Here is a 13,328-nt window from a genome sequence, read left to right as displayed (position 1 = left end):
CGAATGAATGCTAAAGAAAGCCTCCATATCTATGCTTTCTCCTTTAAGAGAGACGTTCTTCTTTTGATCTCTCCACGAAGTTGTCTCGATTTGGTAACTTTTTGTCATTTGGCACTTAGAGAAATGAAGAATCAGCATTGATGGCTACTCTCCGCCACCTAAATATAGTCAGACAAGCATCAAATGAAAAGTGCACATTTTGTACGACTGCGTCCCTCTTCACGAGGGGCTTTTTCATAATTCGTAAGGTCGATAGGCGTCGTCGGTTCAATCTTTTACATAAATGATGCACGTGAAGTGCGTTGGGGCTCGTATCTATAAAAGGTCATCCGCCGTTAGTGAAAAATAAATTATTTTTCGCAAATAAACTGATACGAGCACAGTTAAAATCGGTATATATGATGATGATTGGTTTTTTATTTTTATTTTATTTTTTTGCGAGGGGGATAAAGGCATATGCGATCCTTGAATTTTTGCAAAATCTGAATTGTTTCTTGCAATTGGGTGCATGCCGTGCACATTTTTTTTTTTTTTGTAAAGTTGGTCGTTCCGTTAAATACGCAAATTGGAATGCTGATGTGGATTGCCATGCCGGCACCACTTCAGCGGTGACTAGACTGATTAAGGTGATGGTTGCATCGTCAAGGCACGGCGACGAGGGCTTGGCGAGTGCAGCCGAGGCGTCGCAAGGCCGTGCAGCAACCGCAGCCGAGACAGAATTTGCCAGGGTTGCGACGCCTATTTCTTAATTTTTTGTTCATATGGTATTTAAGCATTTTTTTTTAAAAAAAAAAACGAGAGACTTGATTCGATAATTCGCGCAGTATTTCAAGTACCTCAAATATTTTTCTCATATTACAATTAAAAAAATAAATTAGTTCGTATACTTCGAGTTCGATTCCCATCTTTAGTTAGCGGGAATCAAGGCTTGCCATCCTTCTGTTTTAATAGGCGCCGTAGCTTTCATGTTTATGTTATTTTATGATGCAATTAAATTAATTACATCTTTCGATTTCCACTTGCTAAAGAGCTTTTTCAATCGATCAAACATGGAATGTACTCCAACCAACACGGTTCATCTTGGTTCAACGCCCATTGCCATCACCGAAGGTACCATTAGTCTTTATTTATTTAGATTCATTGACGAATGATCGAGCACCTATTAGATTAAAAAAAAATAAAGAAAGTTTCGCTATCGAAAGATTTAACTTATTAGTGACGCGTGCAACAGTGCCTGGATTATCAAAGTTTCGAGAAAATGACATTAATAGTCCATGAATTTTTGGCTCAATATATAATGTCTTCCTTGAACTGATCAAAGCATTCGTGCTTGTACCCTGTTGCTAATTTGCACGGAGCTTTTTATCCATACGCAACCCGCTCTCTCTTGTTTACTCACGAACGATCGTGCGAACCAACGGTTCGTGCATGCGGCTCCTTAGCACCGGGCGCTGCGTGCCCGAGTCCGCCAGCGCACCACCACCACCCCATGGCTAAGGATATTACACGCCACACGGACCTTGAGAGGGGCGGTCCCCCCCCCCCCCCCCCCGACCGCGACTCTAGGGCACTCCTTAACCAGACCCGTTTCAATCGCAATAATTTCCGAGGGGGGAGACGATCGGGACCGACCGTTTGGATCAGGAGCGAAAGACCCAAAAACAGATGCAGGGGCACAACACAGTCCCACAAAGAGTCGTCAAGCCTCATTGATGACCCACCAACCCTCGGTCGCTGCAAGAGTCTCCCACAAAGCCATACATTTCCACGGAGAAACAAACGAGAGACAAGCAAACAACAGACCACAAAGAGGAACGAGCGACACACCCCACCATGTTTTCTTTTGTTTTCATCATCACAAGCCCCCCCACTTTCCCTCCTTCCCCCCGCCCCCCACCGTCACTTTCTCATGTCTCCATTCAATATTTTCAGATGGGGGTCTTTCTCTTTTGGAGTCAAAAAGGCTAAGGGGTTGAAGAGGGAGGGAGAAAATGGGGGCTAAAGAATCAAAAGACAGATGAACCCGCTTTTGCATGATTGCTTTTTGCACCAAATTCAAAGGTGACAAACACATCAAAGGGGGGTCTCCCCAGCTCAGGAAAAAAAAAACACAACTGAAGAAATATGAGTCACTGCCCTTCCCTTTCCGCCGCTCCATTGGATGTTGGGTCATCCAATAGGGCGAAAAAGCTTTCTCTCTCTTCTTTTTTTCTTCTTTTTCCCCCCTTTTAATTATCGCCGGGCTTGATCAATCGGGTCGTTCGGATCGATCATAGCCATCGATGAAGATGGATCGCCGTGCACCTCACGCGCTCGTCCGATAGCCTTCGATGGTCCCCCCGATCCATGGGACCGGCCGGTCTACCCGAGTAGTTTCTCCTTCAAAGGGGGTCCCGTTCGGAAAAAGGGATCTTAATGTGGCTAGTTTTGGTATCGACCTAGTCCTCATATCGCCACTCGATCTACGACTTCTCTTTCCAGGGACCCCATTACTCTCGACACTGCCCGTGATCCTTGGCAATTCAGCAATACAATCATGAGATATATATATGCGCACAAACGGTCCATTCTTTGTTTTCAAGATGAACACACGAGAGGAAGTCTCGCGCCCTGAAGAGGCCAGTAGTCGCTTAGAGCAACAGGTTAGAGAATCACTGCAGCACATAATTCATCAATCCAAACACCGCCAACATCGGTCGCTACTCTTTCGGCGCGAGTCAATCGGACGCGGAGCGAAAACGATTAGGATATACTGCTTATGTCATGATGAGCGAAAAGAACACATCTCTCTCACAAGTATGGTCAATCATTTGCTAGCCGTGTGTAACTTGAAGCAAAAAAACACGAATCACGTAAAATATTATCCCAAATTTATAAAAAAAAAGGGATATGTGCACTAGAAGTCCTAAAACTTGTCACAAAAGTGCAATTAAGTCCTAAAACTTTCAAAAAATGCAAACAAGTCCTAAAACTTGTCACGAAAGTGCACTTGAGTCCTAAAACTTTTAAAAAGTGCAAATAAGTCATAAAACTTGTCACGAAAGTGCAAACAAGTCCTAAAACTTGTCACAAAAGTGCAAATAAGTCCTAAAACTTTCAAAAAGTACAATCAATGAAAAGACTTGAATAAACCAATTTGACAAGTTTTAGGACTTGTTTACACTTTCATGATAAGTTTTAAGACTTGTTTGTACTTTTTTAAAGTTTTAGGACTTAAATGCACTTTCGTGACAAGTTTTAGGACTCAATTGCACTTTCGTGACAAGTTTTAGGACTTTGAATGCACTTGTCCTAAAAAAAAAAAAATCATACGATAAATATACGCGTCGAAACATACAAATTTCGAGACTTTCGAGTTTTACGTGATTAGAAAAAGGACAAAATGCATCGAATTAAGTAGAAAAAGTGAAAAAAAAAAATGGAAACTTATGCAGAATAGCGGCAGTATCTTTAGAAGGGTCAGTTACTTGTTACTGATAATTTCATTACAAATTACGTAACTTTCCAAAGCGTTTCTGTTTATAGAGCCCTAACCTAGTTGAAAAGGGCAAAATCCGTTGCCTTACACAAAACCCATTACGAGTAAATCATCCAAAATGGCGACTTTTCCGCAGCTTTATTCTCTCTTTTGACCCTTTTGGCCCCAAGAAAAATCACCACCTTTTATAGCTGCAGACCTCGATTAGACCCTAACAAAAGCTCGCTAATCCGCATCCTAATTAAACACTAATCGAAACAATTTGAAAGAATTTACAGAAAGGAAGACTTCTTGGGGGGAAAACGCTTGCAACACAAGCAGCAATCACAGGGAATTCCTCCTCCTCCTCCTCGGTGGTGGTGGCCTTCACTTTGGCATCATCTCCCACCCCACCCCACCACCACTCAGAAAAGCCAACCGAAGGGTCAAGATTCCTTGCCCTCTCGTCTACTCTTGCTTTGACAGCTAGCCCCCAGAAAAAGTTTCCCATTAACCCTTTAATCTAATCTAATTATTAACCATAATTATGCGCAAAAAAAGTAAAAAAGTTAAACCTTTTTTGCCCCACCCCCTAATCTTCTTCTTCCTCCTCTTCTTCGCCCCCTCTTCTCCTGTTCAATTCCCACCCCCAACTTCCTCACATCACTCCTTGAATGCACAGCAAAAGTGGTGAAACCCTGACTGGACTCCCCGCGGTCTGCAGTGAAGTCATTTCAACGCATGCATTGATTGAAATGAAGCAAAGGAGGAGGGAGGGCCTAATTGAGAAACTCTGTAAAATCATGGAATTCATAGCTTCCGATGATGCTGTGGGGCTAAATTCAATCTAGAGCATCAGGATGCATTCAATACACAAACAAGCCATGAAAAGAAGGGAGGAAATGGAGATCGAACTATACAATTTGAAGCAAGAATTCTCTCATTCTCTTCAAAAAAACAATCGGGTTACAAATTTCCAGCATCCTCCTCATCCTCTCGTCCTCTGCCTCGTCGCCAATTTACCACCAAAAGCATATAACAATTCTTACACAAAATTTAAAAATCTTTTTTTTCCCCCGATTATTTTTCGCTTCACGCAAAGCTCGTTCAATGAGAAGAAGAACCTGAAACCCTGGGCGAGGAGACCGGGAACAGCGGCAGCAGCCGGGGCTCGGCCTCGCGCGGCGTCGTGGCCGGCGACGGGTGCAAGAAGAAACCCTTCTCACGAATCGCCCGCTCCTCCGCCTCGGGATCCAAGCTGGGGCTCTCGTTTCTCTCGTCGGGGTAGTTCGCGGCGGCGGCGGCCGCCGCGCCCGCGGCGGACGATCGGCCGAACGGGTCGTGGATCAGCGGGGTCACCGGGCTGAGGACGAGGGACGGGAAGTCGAGAATGCTTGGGGAGAGGATCTCCGGCTTCCGCGGCGAGAACCCGGGACCGGCCTGGGCCGAGAAGGGGACGAGCGGGTTGATCTTGAAGTTCTTGAGGGAGTTCCGGCGCTCGTAGAGCTTGAACCCGGATCCGGAGCCCGACTTCTTGGGCATTGACTTTATGGGGGGGATGTTGTGGATCTTGGAGGCGGAGGGCGGCGTGGGGTCGGGCTTGGGGGCGGCGGAGGCGGTGGTGGTGGGGGATCCGGTGAGCATCTGGACGACCTGCTTGAAGGAGGAGGTGTCGGCCTGGACGAAGGTGGTCGGGTAGGGGTTGGCGGGCTCGGATCGGGTCAGGGGTTTGGGAGAGGGCTGCTGCGGCGGGGGATGCGGCGGGTGGTGGTGGTGGTGTTGGTGTTGGTGGGGGCCTAGCCCACTAGGGTTAGCGGCGGTTCTTGGGCTGCTGTTGGTGTTGGAGCTGCTGCTGCTGGTGGTGGTGGTGACGCTGTGGCTGGTCGGCGACGGGAGGAGCCGAGGCGGGCTCGAGCTCTCCTGGTGGTGCGGCGACGGCTCCATCTCGCGGGTCGGGTCGGGTCGAGCTTCGACGAGCTGTTGAAGAACCAAACTTCAAGCAGGAAGAGAGAGAGAAGAAGAAGAAGAAGAGGAGCTTGAAGTGGTAAGAGAGAGAAAGAGGAGAGAGAGATTGGTTTTGGGTGGCTTTTGTTTTGGTTTGGTAAGAAAGTGCTGGTGGGGGAGACTCCCGCTTCTTGGTCTTCGCGCGAGCGGTGGCGGCCGCCGCCGCCGCCGGCGGTGCGTGACGCGCCGCCGTGTCGAGCGGGCGGAGGGCGGTGAGTTCGCTGATGATGACGACGGCTTGACGAGTTCAACCTTTTGACCGAGTTTGGACTCGTGTCGAAAAAAAAGGAACTTTGAACCGAGCGCCCTATTGCGTCGTGGGACGCTAATTTTAGAGCCTTCCCTAGTAATAAATATTCCCTCGTTCTTAGGGAAATGAAAATATCCCACCACCTCATTCATGCCATACTTGGATTTCCCTCTCGAAAAAGAAATTTCCCACTTTTTAACTTTTTTGTCCCGATATTTTGATTTCGATACGGTTTGACTTTTTCTTTCAAAGATAATACCACGAAAAAATCTAAATTAATATATCTGTAATAAATTTACCCTCTTTTAGTTTTCGTTAAATTTTACTGTCAAATTTCTGAGTTAAAAATTAATTTTTAAGTAAATTTATCTTAGGTGTACCGATTTGGGATTTTTCGTGATCAAAAAAATTAATTAGGGGTAAGTCTATCATAAAAATATCAGTATGAGGTTTTTCGTGATATTAATCTTTTTCTTTAATGCGAAGTGACTTAATCTTTAAAAGTAGATAAATATCGAGACAAAATGTTGGCTTTTTAATTTCACAGTTTTAGAGGGAAAGCATCAAGTAAGGAGTAGTAATTATTTGGAACAAAGCACCTTTCTTTTTGTTAGAAAAAAAAAAAAAAGGTGGGAAGCTAGCGATCTCCTCTGGATGTTGCTACAAGGGTTTTTACGCCCGCCATGGAATGTTCGGATTGAGCAAGAACTGCTCCCCGTCACCGGCAACCCGAATGTGCGAAGTCGGCGAGCCCATCGTCACAACCCCACCTCGATGCTAGCAGTTCATGAAGTCATGCCCACACGAGACGTGTCGGAACTGGGCAGCACAACACGAGCCATTCGAAAACTCGATCGCAGCTCGAATTGGACTCGCGACCCCGCGTGAAGGGACGGGTTTCCCGATTTCGAATTTGCCCTTCTCGCGTTATCCTTTAGTGGGAGTCTTTGTGGGGGCACATGTAGCTATAGCTATAATAGCTTGTTCATGCTTGATTGGGGGGGGTTACTATTCGAGCAAAAAATGTTCATCGCCTTTCTTTCATTGAGGTCACGAAAGCTGCCCTTTGACTTTCCCACTTTGCTTTTCGGGAGAGAGAGAGAGACGTAGAGGAGATCACCACGGGATGACGTTGGTGATACGTTCAATCGGTTCCTTTGACTTGCATCCAATTAAGGATTGACCATTAAAATTTTACGGCCATTTCTAGAGATTGCGGAGCACCCAAGGATAGATCTCCAAGGTCAAGACTTTACGTGTAAAGCACGAAAAAGATGCATCAAGACACCACGTTTTCGAAATGGCGAATCGATCCCTCGAGAGATCATAGATAGAGAAGTCTTTAATTTTATTCGTCGTTGAAATGGGCATTGTAATTCCCGTTTTTCGATCGAAATGATGGGATTATTACTGAATTTACGATCCTTTGTTCGACGGCTCTACACAAGAGCGGTGGAACGGAATGGAAACCACTGGGGACTATGTTTGAACGTCCTCCCTTTCCGTGTATTTCTTAAATTGTAAAATCAAGGAATTACGCTAGTGGTTTAAAAAAAAAATTGCTGAAGGAAGCTTAGCAAGAATTATAGAAAAAGGGAATATTTTAATCCTTAACTAGATTGCTCAACAAACAATGAGACCCCCAAAAAAAAACAGAAGAAATTTCCACATCCAACTTGGGTTCTTTCATCGTTCTCTTCTAATTTCAACTCAATTTTCAAATTAATATGATTTAGGAATTAATTAATTTAATTCAATTGTATTCTTCGTCAACTGTATGTCGAGTGCGATAACGTTACATTCAATCAAGTTGGTTATAGAAAATGAGAAAATTCACAACCGTGATGCCCGAAGGAGAGAGGAGGGGGGCGAAAAGAAGTGGTAAATTCGACCTGAACACGAGGGCATTTTGGGATTTTCATACTCTGGCCACTCTCATCTTAATCCGGGCTTCCTTTATCAATTTGAGGGCGATGGCTTCTTGGTGGGACCCCCCCAAAAAAAATCTTCACTCATATTTCCAATAGGCCCTTCCAAACAAGGGTATTTGTACTTCTGCCCCCGCAATCCTCTTTCACTCCTCGTTCTTTCCTCCAAACTTTTACGCCTTTTCAAACGTAGGCTTAGATATTGGGGTAGGAGTGTTTTTAGATTAACCCCGACGCGGTTTTGGGAATTTTTTTTTTTTTTTTGCCGAACGGTTCCGGGATTAGCCAACCACCCCCCGGTCGAGTGTTTTTATCCCGATATTTGTTAGTAGGTTACTTGATAGCAAAAAAAGAAAAAAAACCGAAATGTGCGAGTTTCCGCTCTCAACGCATGACGACTTCGATATGCAGGGACCTAAACCCCCCCGAAGGTGGGATTATTGTCCCTTATCAGGGTTCTCTCTCCCCTTAATATAGCTTATAATGCGACGCAGTTATGAGATTCATTGACACCCGTGTTAGGTATTTTGATTCAAATATATGTAATTAGGTTACTCGGTCAAAATTTATATGTATGTGTGTGAAAAATAATAGTAAACGAAAGAGTTCAACTTGTCCATACGTCTATGAGTTGTACACCAACTTTCGAAGACTTTTTGTTTGGTCCGAACTTTACTTTTAAATTCTTCCTTATCGTCGTAATTTTAGTTTTTTTGCTTATTTGTGAAGCGCCTCAAATGGCTTAACACACATAAATACTAATATGTATATTAGTGTATAATTTCTCCATATTTTCTACAAAAAAAATACCCTCTTAATTTCGAGTAATTCAACGTTTGAGCAGGAGCTATTGGACGAACTGAAAGTAAAATCCACTATTCATTTCGATCCGGCGCATCAACATAGGTCAGTTCTCGATTGATTTAAGCCAAAAGAGAAACGGGAACAAAAATGTTCAGACATTGTGAATATTGCTTGACCTATTAAAGAAAGTCGTCGGTTGACTTCTTAATCTCTTTGCAAAAGGACAGCTCAGGCATTGAGGCGGTCGTTGGCCTTTTTTCTTCACGAATCATGACACGGGGTTAAGCTACGTGTTTTGGACATTCATCTGGGGAGAAAGCTATTGGGAACAGAATGAAGAATTAGATCTTAGGGATAATGACACAAATAGTCCCTGAACTTTGACTTAATGTGCAATTCGATCCCTGAACTTTTAATTTGTTCAATATAGTCCCTGAACTTTAACATAATGTTCAATTTGATCCCTGAACTTTTGATTTATTTAATGTGATCCCTGAACTTTTAATATGTGTTCGATTTAGTCCCTGAACTATATAAAAATATTCAATATAGTCCCTGCACTTGAATTAATGGAAGGACTATATTGAATATTTTCAAATAGTTCAAGGACTAAATTGAACACATATTAAAAGTTCAGGGACCATATTGAACAAATCAAAAGTTCAGGGACCAAATTGAACATTAAGTTAAAGTTCAAGGACTACATTGAACAAATTAAAAGTTCAGGGATCGAATTGCACATTAAGTCAAAGTTCATGGACTATTTGTGTCATTTTCCCTATATCTTACACTGTTTGAATCCGGGGCTGCATCTAGCGGAAATATTCAGCAATTTTATATTGATTTAAGCCCCAAAAAGAGAAGGGAAAAAAAAGGGGGTTTGCACACACCCTGGTCATTCTCTCACGTGAAATAATCTTTTTGTGATATGAGAAAAAGAGAGAGCAAATAAAGTGTTTGAAACTTCAAAGCTTAGGAAAAGCAAAAGGTGATTGGCCTGTTTTTCGCTAGCTCGGAGGATCTTTTACAAAAGGGTTGGTATTACTAAAAATCCTAAACTATACTCGTTATGAGAATTGTCTCGGATCTTTCTTTTTTTTTTTTGTGTGCGTCCCCTAAAAAAATCCTAAACTAAGTCCGATGCAACACCGATATCCCGAAATTTTGTCGCATCGCATATGCTCGGGGGTATCGGTGACACGAAGAAGAAAATGGGCACTGGTGTCACATTGGCCAAATTAAAAACTCTAAATCATGCTCAGTGCGACACCAATACCAAAACTTTTTTTTTGATACCGTTGAAATCCACAAATTATGTTTCATACTAGATATTGGCGACATGAAGAAAAAAATTGGAGCACTGGTGGCAACGTGGCCGAAGTTTCAGGGTTTTCGGAGGTAGACAGAGGATATTTTAGCCACACCGATACAAGTTCAGAGGTTCCGACAACACTAAAAACAGGTTTTAGGTATTCGTGTCGCAATATATATAATTTAAAGGGTTAATATCACGAAACACCCCAAATTAGTATACATGTGACAAATTTACCTCAAACTATTTTTTTTATCACCAAAAACCTCACACTGGTACATCTGTGACAATTTTACCCCGAACTAATATTTTGATCACAAAAAACTCCAAACTGGTACACCCGCGATAATTTTACCCCGAACCACCAAAAACCCCAAATTGATATACCGGTAACAATTTTACCCAAAACTAAATTTCTCGCGGTATTAATCCTAATTTAAAAGATTCCATTTTTTGTGGTATTTTCCGGGTCGAAAGTTAAGAACGATTCGAAATACCAAGGGACAAATACGCAAAAATTTTGTAAAAATAGGGGGGGTTATTTTGCAGCATCCCGAAGCGTAACACACTCCACCTCCACGAAAGTCGTGCGGCAACTGCGAAGATAATAAGGGAGGGGGGGGGGGGGGGAGTGGGCGCACGCGCCAGGCGGGGAGCGCGTGGGGCGGGCGGAGTGCCGGCGGGGGTGTTTGAAACTGCCCGAACGTTGTAACGTGCGGCCGCCCGCCGGTCGGCACGGCTCGAAATCTCGGACAGCTCGGGGGTGGTGGGCCCCACCCCCGAGACAGAGGGCGGTCAAAGAAACGTAGTGGGGGGTCGTCATTTGACTTGCGGCCATTTGCGTTGTCCTGTCCACCTTCTTCTTCCCTCCCTCTCTCTCTCTCTCTCTCTCTCTCTCTATATCTGTCCGTCCGTCTGTCTGTCTGAGCTGTGACCGCAGTTATATCGCATTATCTCGAGGCGCTCTGTTCTGTTCGGCTCGTGGACAGGAGAGAGAGAGAGAGAGAGAGAGAGAGAGAAAAGCCTCTTCCCTTAGCTTTATCAAATTCAAAAGCAAATCAGGTCATTTGAGGCTTTAACTCCCCAAAGTACCTCCGGCTTTAAGTCGAGTGTCAAATTTACTTTGAATTTTTTTTTTGTTCAAAAAAATATCTCAAACTTTAAGTCCAGTTCTAAATCTGTCCCGAAATTTTTTTTTTTGTCTCGAAAAAAGCCTCCAAACTTTAAGTCTAGTTCCAAGTCTGTCCCGGATTTTGTTTTGTACCAAAAAAAAAATCGCCAAAATTCAATTTATTTTCAAATATATATCCCGTGATCCGGTCTCAGCTTGACACGGCGCTTCCATATCAATAGCAAATCCACATCAACAAAGCAATAGGACTTTATTTAGGACGAAGAAAAGTTTGGAGCAAATTTGGACTGATCCCAAAAATTAGATTTTTTTTTAAATTAAAAAAATTATATAATTTTTTTTAGGGGTGGATTTGTTATCGTCCCTAACTTTCATGTCCTAGAATGGTTTTATTTTGGAGAATTTCAACAATTTTTATTGGGTTGGATTTGTTATCAAAGTGGAAATACGACGTTGGTCTATACCTATCGCTCCATTACTTTGCTGATGTGGATTTGTTATCGACGTGAAAATACCACGTCAAGTTAGGACTGAATCACAGGATATATTTTTTAAAATAAATTGAAATTTGCTGATTTTTTTTTACACAAAACAAAATTCGAGGCAGATTTGGGATTGAATTAAAGTTTGAAGTTTTTTCTGAGACAAAAAAAGTTCGAGGCAGATTTTGGATTGAACCTAAAATTTGAAGATTTGGGATTGAATTAAAGTTTGAAGTTTTTTCTGAGACAAAAAAAGTTCGAGGCAGATTTTGGATTGAACCTAAAATTTAAGATTTTTTCTAAGACAAAAAAAAGTTTGATGCAGATTTGAGACTTAAACTAAAGTTGAGAATTTTTTAGTGAATTCACCTGTCCATTCGATGGAAATAGAGAGAGGTGGTGGGAGGATGGATTTGACCCCCTACGTCAATGTCCCCCGCTCCCCCCCTGCCCCCCCAACAAATCCCTTTTGATTAACGGGGTTAAGAAGGGCAATTCATCAGTGTCGTTGCGATTTGCATCCCCTTCGTCAAGTGCTCGACCCGATCCTCTTTCGCGCCCCCGACTGATCTTTTTACTTCCACCCATTGGCGTCGTACACAGGATGATGATCGCAGAAGCACGCCAACTCGAGTTCTCGATGATGGAGTATTTTTAGGAACAAGTGCATTGCAAGTATTAAAAACTTGTCATGAAAGTGTGCAATTGAGTTCTGAAATTTGCAAAAAATGAAATTGAGTTCTGAAACTTATCGTAAAAGTACAATCAAGTCTTAATACTTTCAAAAAGTGCTTTCGAGTCTTGAAACTTATCAAATTGATCTAATCAAGTCTTTTGCGTTTTTGACAAAAAAAAGAAAGTCCTTTTCTGATATATTCTATCTCTTTATTACTCACTTTTCTCTCTCTCTCTTCCTCTATCTTCGCAACTCTCCTGTCTCTGACTTTTCTCTTTCTTCCTCAATCTTTGCAACTCTCCTCTCTCTGACTCATCTCTCTCTCTCTCTCTCTCGCTCTTCTTCCCATGGCCCCCGTGACGAGATTGATGTTGCTGGCGGCGGGGCAAAACGGGAGGATGTTGGAGCCGACCCACCGAGCGACCGCGCCGGGATCGGTGGCCAGCGACGGTACGTCGCCGTTGGCCGCCCCGATCACGATCCCGACGCCGGTGTCCGCCAGCGCCTTGATTATGGCCGGATCGGCGCCGTATATAGCCTGACCTTGCCGATCGTCGTCGACCCCAGGACCCTCGCCGTGGACTCCGAATCTGGACTCGATGAGCGAGAAACTCCGGCACCCATTTCTCGCAAGACTCGACTCACTCGATAAATCGGACGAGATTCAGCTCAAAAGCTGCAAATTTCGCTACTCAACTGGTGAAGAATCTACCCAGAGAGAGAGAGAGAGAGGGGAATTGAACATTGGACAGATCGTCACAGAGGAAGCGCAGAAAAAATGAAAAAGAGGAAAATCGAAAATCGAAAACCGAACCGAACTGAATTGCATTTTTCGGTTCGGATCAAATCGGTTCATGTCGCCTTTCGGTTTGGAGCAAGCACACATCTAAATGGTTCGGTTTGGTTCGGTTTGGTTCGATTTTCCTAAAAACCTGAATCGAACCGAACCATTGACATTCCTAACTGGAAGTGTACTTTCGTGATAAGTTTTAGGACTTTCAATGAACTTATGCCTTAAGTATTAGACAGCACCTTCCTTCAACAACTTAAACTTTTAGGACAGTTCGCCGTGGTTCCACAAAATCTTACACGGTATCGAAGCAGTAGGTCCCGAGTTCGAATGTTTTTAGGCTCCTATTTGTGCCCCCAATGAAATATATCCAAGTTTAGTACTAAGCAAAAAGATCATACTAAATGTTACACCGCCCTCGCGTGACTAAACTCGTGTGTGAATTCTTCTTTGATTTGATATCGAGAAATGCAGGGATTCGCCACATGCTTCT

The 13,328-nt window shown here is 43.3% G+C and overlaps 1 protein-coding gene across 1 annotated transcript; it reads right to left on the bottom strand.

Annotated features, from left to right (window-relative positions):
- Nucleotides 1–4,249: 4,249 nt before the first annotated feature.
- Nucleotides 4,250–5,576, bottom strand: LOC115686651 (VQ motif-containing protein 4). Its single transcript, XM_030612016.2, has one exon. The coding sequence runs from the start codon at nucleotides 5,399–5,401 to the stop codon at nucleotides 4,565–4,567; it is 837 nt and encodes a 278-aa protein (XP_030467876.2). The 5' UTR covers nucleotides 5,402–5,576; the 3' UTR covers nucleotides 4,250–4,564.
- Between the last annotated feature and the right edge of the window lie 7,752 nt (nucleotides 5,577–13,328).

The sequence above is a fragment of the Syzygium oleosum genome, unplaced genomic scaffold, assembly GCF_021117445.2.
Source record: "Syzygium oleosum isolate NSW1041296 unplaced genomic scaffold, Sole_v2.1 Sole_v2.18, whole genome shotgun sequence".
NCBI classification, from domain to species: domain Eukaryota; kingdom Viridiplantae; phylum Streptophyta; class Magnoliopsida; order Myrtales; family Myrtaceae; genus Syzygium; species Syzygium oleosum.
The sequence above is the reverse complement of the archived record's forward strand: the minus strand, read 5'-3'. Positions and strand labels throughout refer to the sequence as shown.

Coding starts and splice junctions, on each gene's coding strand:
- LOC115686651 (XM_030612016.2), bottom strand. CDS start 5,401: ATGGAGCCGTCGCCGCACCACCAGGAGAGCTCGAGCCCGCCTCGGCTC.